General features: G+C 38.0%; 1 protein-coding gene across 6 annotated transcripts in view; it reads right to left on the minus strand.

The window, feature by feature from the left end:
- Window positions 1-288: 288 nt before the first annotated feature.
- Window positions 289-12,852, minus strand: part of GCLC (glutamate-cysteine ligase catalytic subunit) — a 34,679-nt gene continuing 22,115 nt past the window's right edge. For 2 of the 6 annotated variants that reach the window (XM_079298350.1, XM_079298349.1), the window contains exons 7-16: window positions 12,108-12,182; window positions 11,157-11,273; window positions 10,209-10,347; window positions 9,568-9,680; window positions 8,826-8,918; window positions 8,034-8,138; window positions 5,842-5,923; window positions 5,644-5,747; window positions 5,430-5,550; window positions 289-1,966 (exon numbers count right to left, since the gene is read on the minus strand). In XM_079298350.1, the coding sequence (XP_079154476.1) occupies window positions 1,761-1,966; window positions 5,430-5,550; window positions 5,644-5,747; window positions 5,842-5,923; window positions 8,034-8,138; window positions 8,826-8,918; window positions 9,568-9,680; window positions 10,209-10,347; window positions 11,157-11,273; window positions 12,108-12,182 (1,155 nt within the window). In that variant the 3' untranslated portion in view covers window positions 289-1,760. The remainder of the gene's footprint in view (window positions 1,967-5,429; window positions 5,551-5,643; window positions 5,748-5,841; window positions 5,924-8,033; window positions 8,139-8,825; window positions 8,919-9,567; window positions 9,681-10,208; window positions 10,348-11,156; window positions 11,274-12,107; window positions 12,183-12,852) is intronic. The other 4 variants (XM_079298353.1, XM_079298352.1, XM_079298351.1 and 1 more) reach the window with 3 other exon arrangements.

The raw sequence follows: 12,852 nt of genomic DNA on the forward strand, positions 1-12,852 counted from the left end.
AATGTTAACTGAAAGGGAGTAAGGTATTGATGCAGTACCAGCAAAAAAGCATTCCAACTGTTTTTAGGGGTTTTCCAAGCATAGTGACTCATGCTGTGCAATCAGACAGATGCTACCTTGACAACAGCAAGGACTTCTTTGCTGTAGGAGTGTCAGACCATTTGTCTGAGTCCTGAGAAACTTCACTGTGAACAAAATGAGTCTGGGTAGGTTGTACTTGCCAGGTATGCAGCTCCTCCTTTTTTGAATCTGAAAATGTGGGTTCAAGTCATGCAAGTGACCAACACATACTGCAAATTTTATTTTTATTTCCTTATTACAGAAACTAAATTAGCATATGCCTACATCTTCATTAAAACAAATTCACCACTGCAGGAAAAGAGTATTCTTTTTATTTTCTAAAGCACACCTGTGAACACAGAACAAAGTGTAATTCAGTACATAAAAGCTTCTTGGTGCACCTCTCACTGCAGTTTACCCATTAGTTCTTTCCAAAAAATCATTACATCTTAGGTATTTATATAGGCTTCCTTTAAGCTTTGCGTCTTCTACCCCTAATGCAATTCACTTTTAGAAATCAGTTAAGAAGCTAAATCAAAAAGGCCCTTAAGTTTGCTTTATTTACAGATGCAATGTCTGAATTTAAATAGTTTAAAGTCACTCCCAGCACCAGCTTCCAATTCAAAGAATTAGTGCATTCCAAAATTTCTCTTTAAATTGTAGAGGGGATTAAGTTGTCCCTAACTACAGCTATGCAGGTAACCCCAGCCACCTACATAAATTACCTTACAGAAAATAAACATGCTGACTAAATTATTTATAATTAGCAAGATGACAAAATGAGAAACTCAACCTTCAGGAAGAATGGACAGAATTTTGGTTTTGTGCTGCAGTTGTTGTTGACTGTGGGAAAAGCAGCTTTGTGGGTGAGCAGTCAAACAGGCTGAAGTCCAGAGCAGGTGTCTCTGCTTCCTTTGTGAAGAGAGCTCTATGTCCAGCTCTATTTCCTCCTCTCTTTTGACATCTCCCACTACTACTTTCAGATTTCTGAACTGAGACATCACACAGCTTATTTTAGAGGGGAAGAAATTAACTGTGAATCTGCAGGCAGGCTGACTTGCATTATCTGAATAAAAGCAGATCTGTTCCTCTGAGTTTTACAGGTTACAAGCAGATGCAGGTCTTGTGGCAACTGAGAAACTGCTGTAAGAATAACAACTGGGATGCACATATATTTGTCTGTTCTTACACACTTTCAAAACCCAAATGGAAGGAAGAAGTATCTGTGATTCAGGCAGATCCAGAAGGATTTTTCTTTCTTACACAATAAGGTAAATTACTTAGCACATTCCAGGTTAAAAAAATTACAGTAAACATTCAGTAACTGGAATGCATATATTATACAAGTACCATTACATTTACAAAGCTGTTCATGACAATTTTTCTTTCTATATTAAGCATAAAAAAGTTACAAGCTAATTCACAATAACCTTAGTTACAATGTTATTAAAATACATTGATGTTAATCATAAAAATATTTTACTATTTACATGTATATTGTATAAACCTTAACAATAAGAATATGCCTATTTTAGGATGCCTCAAACAAGTATTTAGGCAGATTGGCCCATTTTATAGTGCAGTATCCCTGTTTTGGTCTTCACACCATGAAACTTTACCAGATTCACAGTATCTCTGCTAGTGCTTTGCTAAAAGGCTTAATCTTTTAATTATTTAAGAAGCATTAATTCATTTATTCATTACAAAGAGTCAGTTTTGTTTCCACTTTGTTTCTTATTAAACCCTACCCCTAACAGTTCAGGACACTCTGCCTGGCCTTGAGCAATCTGGTTGCATTTCCACATAAGGCTGTAATTAATTTCATCAGTAATCACACTGTCTTGCTTGTAGTCCGGATGCTGTGCGATGAATTCCCTCATCCATCGAGCAACTGTCATTAATTCTCCTGTGGGCAAGAGGAAATTAAATTTCACACTTTACACATCTAATTTAGCAGCAGAACATCTAGAGTTCTGTGCACTATATACACAATTAATGAGTAGCCCATGCTTTCAGGAGAATCACATTCCTATACTTTTTGGTTTTCAAATATGGCTAAACTGCAGGCATAATTAAGCTGATATATCCCCGATAGTCTAAAAGCCACTTATATGGTGCAATTTTTCAACTTTCAGATGTTCCAATGACACAATGCAGAAAGATGTAGCAACTGGAGCAGGTGGTATTGACAGATTGTATAGCAGAAGGTCTTAAACACTTTATTTAACAAAAAATCTGGCTGAGATGAATCAATAGACAACTCTGCACTACTACACTTACATAAATGAAGTTGATCCATGCAACTGAGCTGCTAGTTTTGACCAGTCAACCTTGGCTTACTTTTCTTTCTCCCTCTGGCAGCTACTCTAGCAAAAAATAGGCTGGTTCCCAATTATACCAACTTTTGGTTTGCACACAGTGCCTCTGCTTCACTCTACAGTTCTTGGGTTGGGCAGCAGCTACCTAAGGGTCCCAGCACATCTATTCAATATTACTGAATGACACACACCACTTGCAGGAGACTGGTATCCCCATGAAGTATCACATGGGGGCTGGCTGGACATCAGTGTCTAGCTGCTGAATCTTGCTCCTGAATGGAGCACATGCAAGTAAATCTTAGCTACTACAAGTTTAGGGTAACTCTGACAGTTAAGCATTAAGATGGGTTAATGGGATGCTCAAAGAGCCTAAAAAGACTTTCACTGCTAGCTACTGGAATATCAGCTTTGCTGTGAGAGTGGAAAGAGTCAAGGGCTTCCACTACGGAAGTCTTTGGTTTAAGAATATTATAAAAAGCAAGAGGAATCAAGTTAGAAAAAGCATGAAGGAACACACAAATAAAAAAGTAGAAAGAATCCAACACTACTTAAAATATCCTGGCAGTGGTTTTGAATACACACAAATGAAGACAAATTAGAAAAATTGCAGAAAGTACCGGAACAAAAAGCAGAATAAAAAAGGTTACTAGAAATTAAAATGTGCTTCAAAAACCAGAAGTAATGTTTTAAAGGAATGAGGTCAGAGTTTACACTTCTACATACGAGGGCAGGAAAAAAATTACCCAAGAGGCTTTATTTGTTGAAGGAAAGTTTTCAACATGAAAACTTTCTGACACCAACGAGAAGCAGGGAGCCTGCAAGAAAGTCAGTGGAGTCAGATGAGTGAAGCTTATAAAGAGACATATTTGAAGTGCAAGCCGTGCAGCATCAGTGCTGGAGGAGCTGGGGAGTGTCCAGTGCACACCAACACAGACACCTAGTGGCCAGGCAAGCGCAGGCACTCCCCATCCTTGCCCCACTATACCCTATACATCTTACTGGGAGCACAGCCTGCAACTCTCCAAAGTATGACAGGAGTATGGCACCTGCTGACTGACAAAAGGTGTGACACCTTCCAGGCAAGGAGAGGCAAAGGGAACTGTAAGTTCAGGAGCAACCATATACTGGAGAAATTCACACAATTATGACAAGTGAGTAGATAACACGATCCTCCAACACAGGAACTAGAAGCTGTATCATGGAATAACTGTGAAGAGCATTTGAACATGAAAAACTACAGAATTAATTTTTTCAAAATGCATACAATAGAACTGTGTCCTGTCTTATTGTATGACTTTAGGGGGACCAGAAGTGTAACTGCTTCAAGAAAAGTAAGGCAAATATAATGGAAATCACATCAGCGAATGCTGATCAAGCTCTGTGATTACTGTGCTGCAGGCAGCCAGGAAAGCACACCAGGACAAGGACCACTTGATGCTTTCATTAATATTTGGTGGTGGTCAGCAGCTGCTGCCTGCCTAGCAGATCTGTAGTCCCACTGAATGGTGGCAGTCACACACCAGCTATATGAGACCAGGGGTAATATCTTGCTGTGCTGCACAAGAAGTGGTGACTGAAGCTCAAAGGAATTATACCGGGGCAAGGTTACAGCCACAGCAGCTAAGGTGTCAGTGGTGTTAACCCATGAGTGCTGTGTTCACCATTTGAGAAATCTGAAAGATGGCCACTCTTTGTGGATATGACTCATACTAAACAGGCTGCTGATCAGGAACATTTGATTTAAGATCAAGAGTAAACTTGAATAATCCAAAGCTCACAACTGAGAAACAGCATGGCACAGTAATACTATACCTAAATGCTTTTTTATTCTGTGGATTCTAGTTCTTAAGAATCCTCATTTAAAAGTCTTTTCAGTTCATAAGAGCTGAAGTATAAACCCTACACCCTTATCTACCTCACTGTCACAGATTTTAGGTCTGTGTAAATACAGGGGCTGACTTTTGCAATGACTGCAACTTTGCGCCAGGTAGCAAAGTTTTCTTTGGTGGGGAACACCTCCAGCTGGGGTTGGACCCAGGTCACTAGGCCTTAGGAAAAAGATTCTGTTAGAGTTATGGATTCCTTGTTTTCTCAAGACCATTTCTCTGAAGATAAAAAAACCAAACAAACCAACAGACAAGGGAATGTTTAAAAACATAATGTTACCATTCTAAAGAACTGCTAAAGTAGTGTATTACCAGATAAGACAAAATCCCGATTTCCACCTCAGCTTTAGAAAGGTCTTTACCTAGAAGCTTCTACAGGAATCTTCAAGAATTAAAAAGGAACGCAACACTTTAGTTTAAAACTTGGGGGGGTGGGGAAGAAAACAATTCTTGACTTGTGAGGCTAAAATTAACCATCTAGCCAAATTTACATCAATGCAGTTATACAGGGGATTTACACAGAAAAAGTAAAAAAGCTGCTGCAGATTGAGCCAAGCTCACAGTTCTGCCTGCATCTTTTACTCACTATACTGCTGCATTTTAAGAAGTAAAGAGTCATTATACACCTGTCTTGAAAAACAATTGCAATGTGGGGAAAACAGTGGAAGAACCTGCTACTTACAGGACTTTCTTATCAGTGAGCTAAAGTCTAGGTCCCATGGTCGAGCAGACCTGAGTTTAGATTTATGAATGCTTTGGAGTCACACCAGTAGTATCAGGCAAGCTATCAGACCCAGCCTCAAATACTCTTACAATGCTCAAGTGACAGGGCAGACTGGAGTAGTGTATGTTTAAACTACTACGAAGTGGACAATACAGTGGTAAAAGCAGCAGTAAATGGCACTGAAAAGCAAAACTGAGGACTAAGTATATAGTACCCTCTAAACCATGACTGTTACTCTATCAGTTACTTCTAATTAAAGTTCTAAAATGGATCACTAAATATTAAAAATCAAAATAGATAGGAAAAGTTTTAAGCCAGAGAACACACTCCAGTCTTTTACTCTAATGATTCAATAGCTAACGAGACATCCACAGCTCCCATCAATCTTATCCAACTGAAAAGTAGAAAAATGCCAAGAAAGTCAATGTCCAAAAAACATACCAGAGGCTCTCTTTTTTATTAGCTTCAGATAATTTAGGATGGTGCATCTTGTGTCCACATCCACTTCCATGTTTTCAAGATAGGAATTCAAAATTGGAATCAAACCAGGAAAGACTCCTTCCTGTGTAAGAGAACAGAATCAGTATTAAACACATTCAAGTCTGGTTTCTGGGAGGACAGAATAGAATGTGTTCCAGGTAGAAGAGGCTATGACCTTCCCATTGATAATTGTATCAATGCTCATTAAGGTGTATTCTTCTGTGTTGGTGCTTGTCCCATTCTGTGCAGAGCCACATCCATCCACAACAGCATTTCCACCTTCATGTGTGACAAAGGGAAAGGAAAAAATGGTTAAAAGGCAAGACGTGCTAAACATCCACAACGTTTTTAGTCAGATTACTTGATGTGATACCTTTGCATATATCTTTTCTGAAGTAAAACATTCCCTGTCGTACAGCATCTCTTTTCTGGGCCACCTTCATGTTTTCATCCACCTGGCAAAAGAAGTATTTCAAAGATCTGTGACATTTTAGAAAAATAGTATTCTACCAAACTGTCACATTTGGGTTTCATAAACTGAAACATTTACTATATTTCTTACTATTTCATCACACAAAGTCAAGCTGTGAAGCAAAGTTTTATTTCATTCTCCGGTGGACAGGACAAACCCATCAACAGATGTCATTTTATGAATCTGGGTCTCCAGCAGAATAGGTAATGATATCATATTAGAATATGCTATACTGATTTGAGTTTGGATGAAAAACACAGGAACTGTTACGATTAACAGGTCGCATCCCTTCTGGCAGACTTCTTTGCATATTTAGATGCAATTTAAATAAGCACGGAAAAATAAAATTTCAATTTCCCTAGCTATAACTTCCTGCTTTTATTAACAAAATCATCACAAAAATCATCAAGCAATTCTTTAGAAGAATTATCAAGATATTAAACTAATTTTCAGAAACAGCACTCAAGTAAGATTGTATGGGAACTGTATCTATTCCATTCACAAGCATATGATAGATATTTGAACTAAATTGCTAGCAATAAAGTTCTAAATTTCAGGCTTCTTGACAGTCCTCCAAACTATGTTTGCTCTGCAATAGGCATTGCTCTGTCTTTCTCTACGGAAGATTACGTCCAAGTTCTTTAGTTGGTGTGCTCCCATGCAATTAACATTATACAGCTTTTGGACATTGGCTTTACTATTATTGTCTTCAGAAAAAGAGATACAATTTGCTGAATTCTTTGTCTGATCTTTACCTAAAGGCTATATGCAAAATCTTCATTTACTTCTTACCTTTCAAACATTTATTTTCAATTAATTTTATATTATGAAACCTATTTACACAACAGGTTGTTTTGAAAGTTTGAGAGAACTCCAGCCCCAGCTGACGAGCGCTCAACCGCATTCAATCAGACAGCCAAGATTAGTGTGAGATTAGCCCCATAACCCCCTATTATTTTACTTGAAAGAGGCAGGCTTACCAATGGTTGTGCAATTCTCTGTTGCATTACCTGCCAAATTGCTTGGCAAGCTCCAGCAATTTTAAGCCCCCCAGCCCTCCAGTTTTGTTCAGGTTCTTTCAGCACCTGATCTCTTATTCACTCTTAACTGGTAGTTAAAAATTTTGTGCTTTTGAGACACTCAAACAACAATGTAATTATGTGTAATCTAAGTGCTAAATTGCTGCGTTATTTATGCAGTCTGAACTCCCTGACATCTCCTTTTAGAAGTCATACCAAATCATACCATGCATGGATGGTATGATTATTGTAAATTTATGACTTCAGTATTTTTCTCCTTTTTAATTAAAAAACTCTATGGAAAACCACACGATACTATGGCTATGCTGGAGTTTTCAGGATAGTGTCAAAAGCCTTCTGCCCTACAAGATCTTTTTAAAAGCTACCTGTAACATCACAGAAATATCCATCTAAAAAGACATTTTTTGGTCAATTGTCTCAGAAAGAGGACATGAAAGGACAGTTTCACAAAAATAGTTCAGCAATTGTGAGGGCAAGATTAAGGAAAAAGTACATTTTGCATGGCTTGTCTGCATAAGGACAAGTCACAGCTGTGACCAGAATCAGCAGTATTTGTTTCCACTCAAATACTGTGTAACACTAAGCATGCTGAACTCCTCCTTTCTCTCTCCATCAGATAGGAACAAAACAGAGTAAGAGCATGAGACACAGGCAACATTCATGTTAAGATAAATCTAAAGTTTTTGATTTCTACCAGTTCTTTTCCCCCTGCATGTAAAAGGGGGAAAACATACCCTTTTCCCAGCCTCAAAACAGCCTTGTGACAATGGTATTTCTCAACGTTTCTGCAGCAGTTGGACACTGCTAGGCACCACAGAAATTCCTACAGCACTGGTCTATGCTTAATTCCATGAGATAGCAGTAAAATATTTGCTTAATATTGTAGAGTTTAAATAAATTCAAAGTACTGGTATGGAGAAAAACTGACTGGAAGATAAAAATGACTATTCTGTAAGTGAACATGTATTATTTCCTAGCTTGCAGGGGATAAAAATCAGATTTGATGCAAATCCGTTACATTTAGCTCTAACAGATCTGATCTTTCACACCTACCTTGGACAATGGAATGAGAAAATCCAGTTTATATGACAGAATCACTCTGGTTAGCAATACCACAAACACAACATACGCAGAGTTTTCAAAGTCTGTTAACTGGACCTAGACACAAAAGGAGTAGAGATGCAGTTACTTTAGTGGGGACACACTCATGCCAGGCCAGTCTGGGCCAGTTTGACTGGGATGTTTGTGCTGGCACTTGTGTTCACACACACTGCACAGCCACCAGCAGTGACTGCAGTGCACAATGCACACGCTTCAAACCCAGCCCTGCAACTCGATGCAAAGCACACTTGTGTTTCAAAAGACAAACAACCTGCACCTTCAGGCTCCCTGTCTAATTGCGGAAGTACAGCAGCTTTTAAATTCCCACTCTAAAAGGATTAAATTCAGAGAGCTTAGAAACAGACAGCTATAGAATAAAAGCACTTGTGAAAACAAAACTGTGACAGTGGAATTGTTCAGTACCAGGAAATGTACTGGAGAAATACAGTCCCTAGAAGCTAAATGGGGCTTTGTTTACTGCTGCTTTAATAAAAGCCTAATTCCTTTCCCCATCACCCCAAATCCATTAGCATGCGTTGATGTGCTGCAGTGGATTCTCCTGTCAGTTACATTCCCACAGTCCATGTCTGATTAAATACTGCTGTCCACTTCACTTGCATCTAGCAAATCAAAGGGGAGAAAACACAGCACAAGTAATAGGAGTTTGATACTGGATGGCAGAATGCCTGGTACTTTTCCACTTAGAAGGAAATGTGCTCTTGTACATACTGATGTCTTCCTTACCTCCATAGGTCTGAATTCCACTCTCCATCCAATATCTGAATTTGGAGGTGGCGGCTTAAACCTCATTGTCTGCCAGTTTGTAGACTGAATATTCTGCAAAGCACAAGAAATAATCTGTCACAATCAAGATACACATCATTCTACCACATAATCGAAGAAAGATAAGCAGATAACTAGAGTCCTAGTGTTTTCTGTGTAACAGCATAGCAGGTCAGAGAGGTGGTTCTGAAGTAAGCACTGTAGCTTCCTAAAGCCCATGGTACAACTACCTGCCCTAGGAGCAAATATGTTGTACTTTCTCATGCTATTTTGGTTGAGTATTATGTACATGACACTAAGGGATGGGCATGCAGCTGACTTTATTTTTCATGAGAGGCTGACACATCCTGAACTAAAAAGGCCTAATATTACCACAGCTATTACCTCAAAAAGCTGTAAAAGACAGATTTCTACATAAACAAAATACAAACCAGTTTTCAGGAAGCCTTAAAAATTGACAGTTATAGCATTTGTATACGTTGCTATAATTTAGGCTCTTCATACTTTATTTGGTTCAAAGTTTAAGCCATCAACTTCTAAATAAAAGATAAATAAATGAATGTGCTTGTAACTGCAAAGTCATATTCTAAAAATCTAGCTGAAGTGAGAAATTAATGAAAAAATCTTAGCTAATACAATTAAGTAGTATTTTAAAAACAAGCAATTATATATATTTATTAGATTCCTCTAAATCAGACGTAACCTCAAAATGGTCGGATTCATTTGCATCATCTAGGTGTATTTTCTCCTCAAACAAAGTCAGTGGGTCTCGAATGAACAAGTGTGCAATATGCTGTGCCAAAAGGTGGTCAATACCTACAAGATGAAAATTCAAACAAACAGTTCATACATATCAAAACAGGCTCTAGGAAATTTTTTTTTTACAAGACTGAAAATATCTAACACTGCAATGCTACCTCAACCTACCACATCCTGTTAAAGTGATGACTTCAGGAAGGAAGGAAATGATTAAAAAGAGAAAAACCCCCAAAACTAAACAAGTTCTTGTTTGGAAATGGCAGCTGAATATTGGTGGGGCTGTCATTCTTCCTGTTTTCTGATGCATTCTATGCCATGTTTCCTAAAGCAGTTTGGCTCTCTCCATAAAAATAAAACATTAATTCCAGCTTGAGAAACTCAGTTTGATGCATTAGGGACAGTTTCTGTTACAAATGAATCCTTTTTAAAAACCTCTCAATCCTTTTTAAAACACTTTGCACAAATACTTCTTGAAAGAGTCACTCTGAGGGCTGCACTATGTAACAAACAAGAACAGAAACATAAAATATCCCCACACACTGCAAACATAATTCTTAACCTGCTCATAATGAAGCAAACACTTACCTTCCTTTATTAGCTGCTCGTAGATATCTTTGTCTATTGTCAAATCAATGTCATTGTATTTCTCACCACATTCAGATAGATAACTGTCTATGGAATCATATCTGGATTTACTGATTCTATAATGGTTGTTCTTCAGTGGCTATATAATTTAAGAATACAATATTTTAACAGCTTGTTAACAATGTTACCTAAATTTTGATCACTAAAGACACTTATGTTGAGAATTATTATCCTATTTAAAAAACCCTACAAGCTCAATTAAAATGATTGAAAATACAAGTCTAAAATAGGCTCAATATAAAGTGATTCTGGAATTACGACTATTTTATTTGCAGACATATATATCTGAGCAAAAAATCAGTCATCAATCACACGACTAGAATTCTCCAGACATAGAAATGTTTTCCTGATGTAATACACCATTACCCCAAGCACTTAGAAAGCATTCAACACATACCAATGATTTTACTGTGCCCACTGTTAGAGATGCCCTTAAAATAGGTAGTTCAAGAAATATTTCACATAAATTTTAAAAATTATTTATGTAATTTTTAAGTGCCTTGAATGGAAATTCCTGCTTAGAGAAACTCTGCAAATTCTGATGCCTGGATCTCTTGATTTAGTTCTAGTTTATACTACTCAGCAGCACCTGCTATTTAATCTAGTGCGATTTTTGCCTTTTGGGCTCAAGCATAAAAAGTTTCATCATGGGGGCCCTTTTCAGCCAGCTGTGGAACACTGGGATTCCATACTTAATTAAAAATATGTATTTAACACAAACTGACCAACCAAGGCGAGTGTTTACACCATCTCTCCTGTATTTACCACAAAGACCATCACACTCCCTCATTAGGGATTCTGATAAGCACAAGCAGGATTTTACACTAATGGAGATGTAACTTTTTTTGCCTGAAAAAGCCCAGGTAGCTGCTAGGTAGCAGGACTCACCTCCAGGCCTCTCTCCTCCCGCGTTCGATCATCCACGGAAGCAGAGATCACTCCCCAGCGACAGTCAATGTCAGACACGTAGCCTCTGTAGAAGGGAGATGCAGCACTCAAGGCCATCTAAAATCAAACAGCTGCTATCAAAACAGAGGCCAGGCCAAGGAAACAAAAGCAAAATACAACCCACTGGGAAGAGATCCAGAAGGAACTGAAGGATATATGCTTCAGTTTAATGTACAGCCAAAGTCCGTATAACCAGAAATAACTCAACTGCTACCTCCAAAAAACGCTTGGGTCAAGGGTTGGGTAAAGGGTTAGCAAAAATGACAGTGGCAGAAGCACTTTTGAGACAAATCAGTAAGGATTCTGCTTGCTCACTTCCAAAGTTCACCTGCCAATCATTTTATTTTGTTTATTTTTATTTGGTCAAGCACCTTAGTAACACAGCTGGAACATATCTCACTCAGGGCAGGATCAACTCATCATCCAGACCAGACAGATACTTTATTTTCATAACTCCTAATATAAACAGTTGTTTATGACAACATGCTCATAACAGGGACACATTTAAACAACCCAAGATGAAACCCTCTGTAACACCAGAGAGTTTTCATCACCAGTTGAAACATTAAAAATTGTTTTAAGGAGCAAGCTTGCCTTGTTTCCATTAAAACTGCCCATATCTATTTCTAAAACTATTCAACAAGAGTCTCACGCATGTGGGAGTGAGAGTAGAGGGGAAGAAATAGACACAAGGACCAAGAAGGAACAGATACTATCTGTTTTGTGGTGTCATTTGCACATTAAATAGTTTACATGACTCATATGGCAACCTAGAAAGAGTCTTCTGCCAGAGTACCCAATTTGTGAGCTTGCAATTTGGTGTTATTTCTTTAATATACAGTGGTTTTTGCCACTAAGGAAGAGTTCACCTGTCAGATGTCCATTACTTACCACAATGGGACAAATCGTAGCTAGCTGATCATAGAGATACCTTGCTTCAGAAATGCTGCAAGCCTGAAATGTCACCTGTTGGAAGATGCACAGTTGCTACCAAATTTCTATAATCATACAACAAGCACAGTCTTCCTAGATTTAAAATCAAGTATACAATAAAATTATTTATATACTAAAAATTTTAGGGTTTTTTGTTTGGTTTGCGTGGGGGTTTTCCCCCTCAGTCTTAGACACATTTCTGCCCCACCAATCAGCAGCATTTGTATTACAAGCTTCTTTCCATGGCATTTCCATGTTCATTAAAAGATTTCAGACCACAATGCTTCTATGGTGAGGCTGAATATACAAACACTTGCCAGAATCAAAGAAAACTGAGTTAACATCTAGAATACACATGTGGGTGAGTAATGCACCTTCAGGAAGTAAGCCAGGAACCTACTTACTTAGAACAACAGTCAGATTCTATTGTAGATTGAACATTTGTTTTATGTGACGCTAATCCTGTTTTAAAGAACATTTCAAGATGCCTTTGATCTTTAAAAACTGTGGGGAAATAAAGATTATCTGTGTATCTACTCTAACTCTCATTTTAAAAAAAAAGTCCCACTTTTTCTGTATTAAAGGCCAGAACTCAGCAAAAAAAGTAGAAAAGAAATATTATTTGCAGAAGGCATTAATGCTTTGGAAGCCCTACCACACATAGGCCACTGGAATAAGCAACTCCTTTGTAATATTTTTGTGA

Source organism: Erithacus rubecula (genome assembly GCF_903797595.1).
Source record: "Erithacus rubecula genome assembly, chromosome: 2".
Taxonomy (NCBI): domain Eukaryota; kingdom Metazoa; phylum Chordata; class Aves; order Passeriformes; family Muscicapidae; genus Erithacus; species Erithacus rubecula.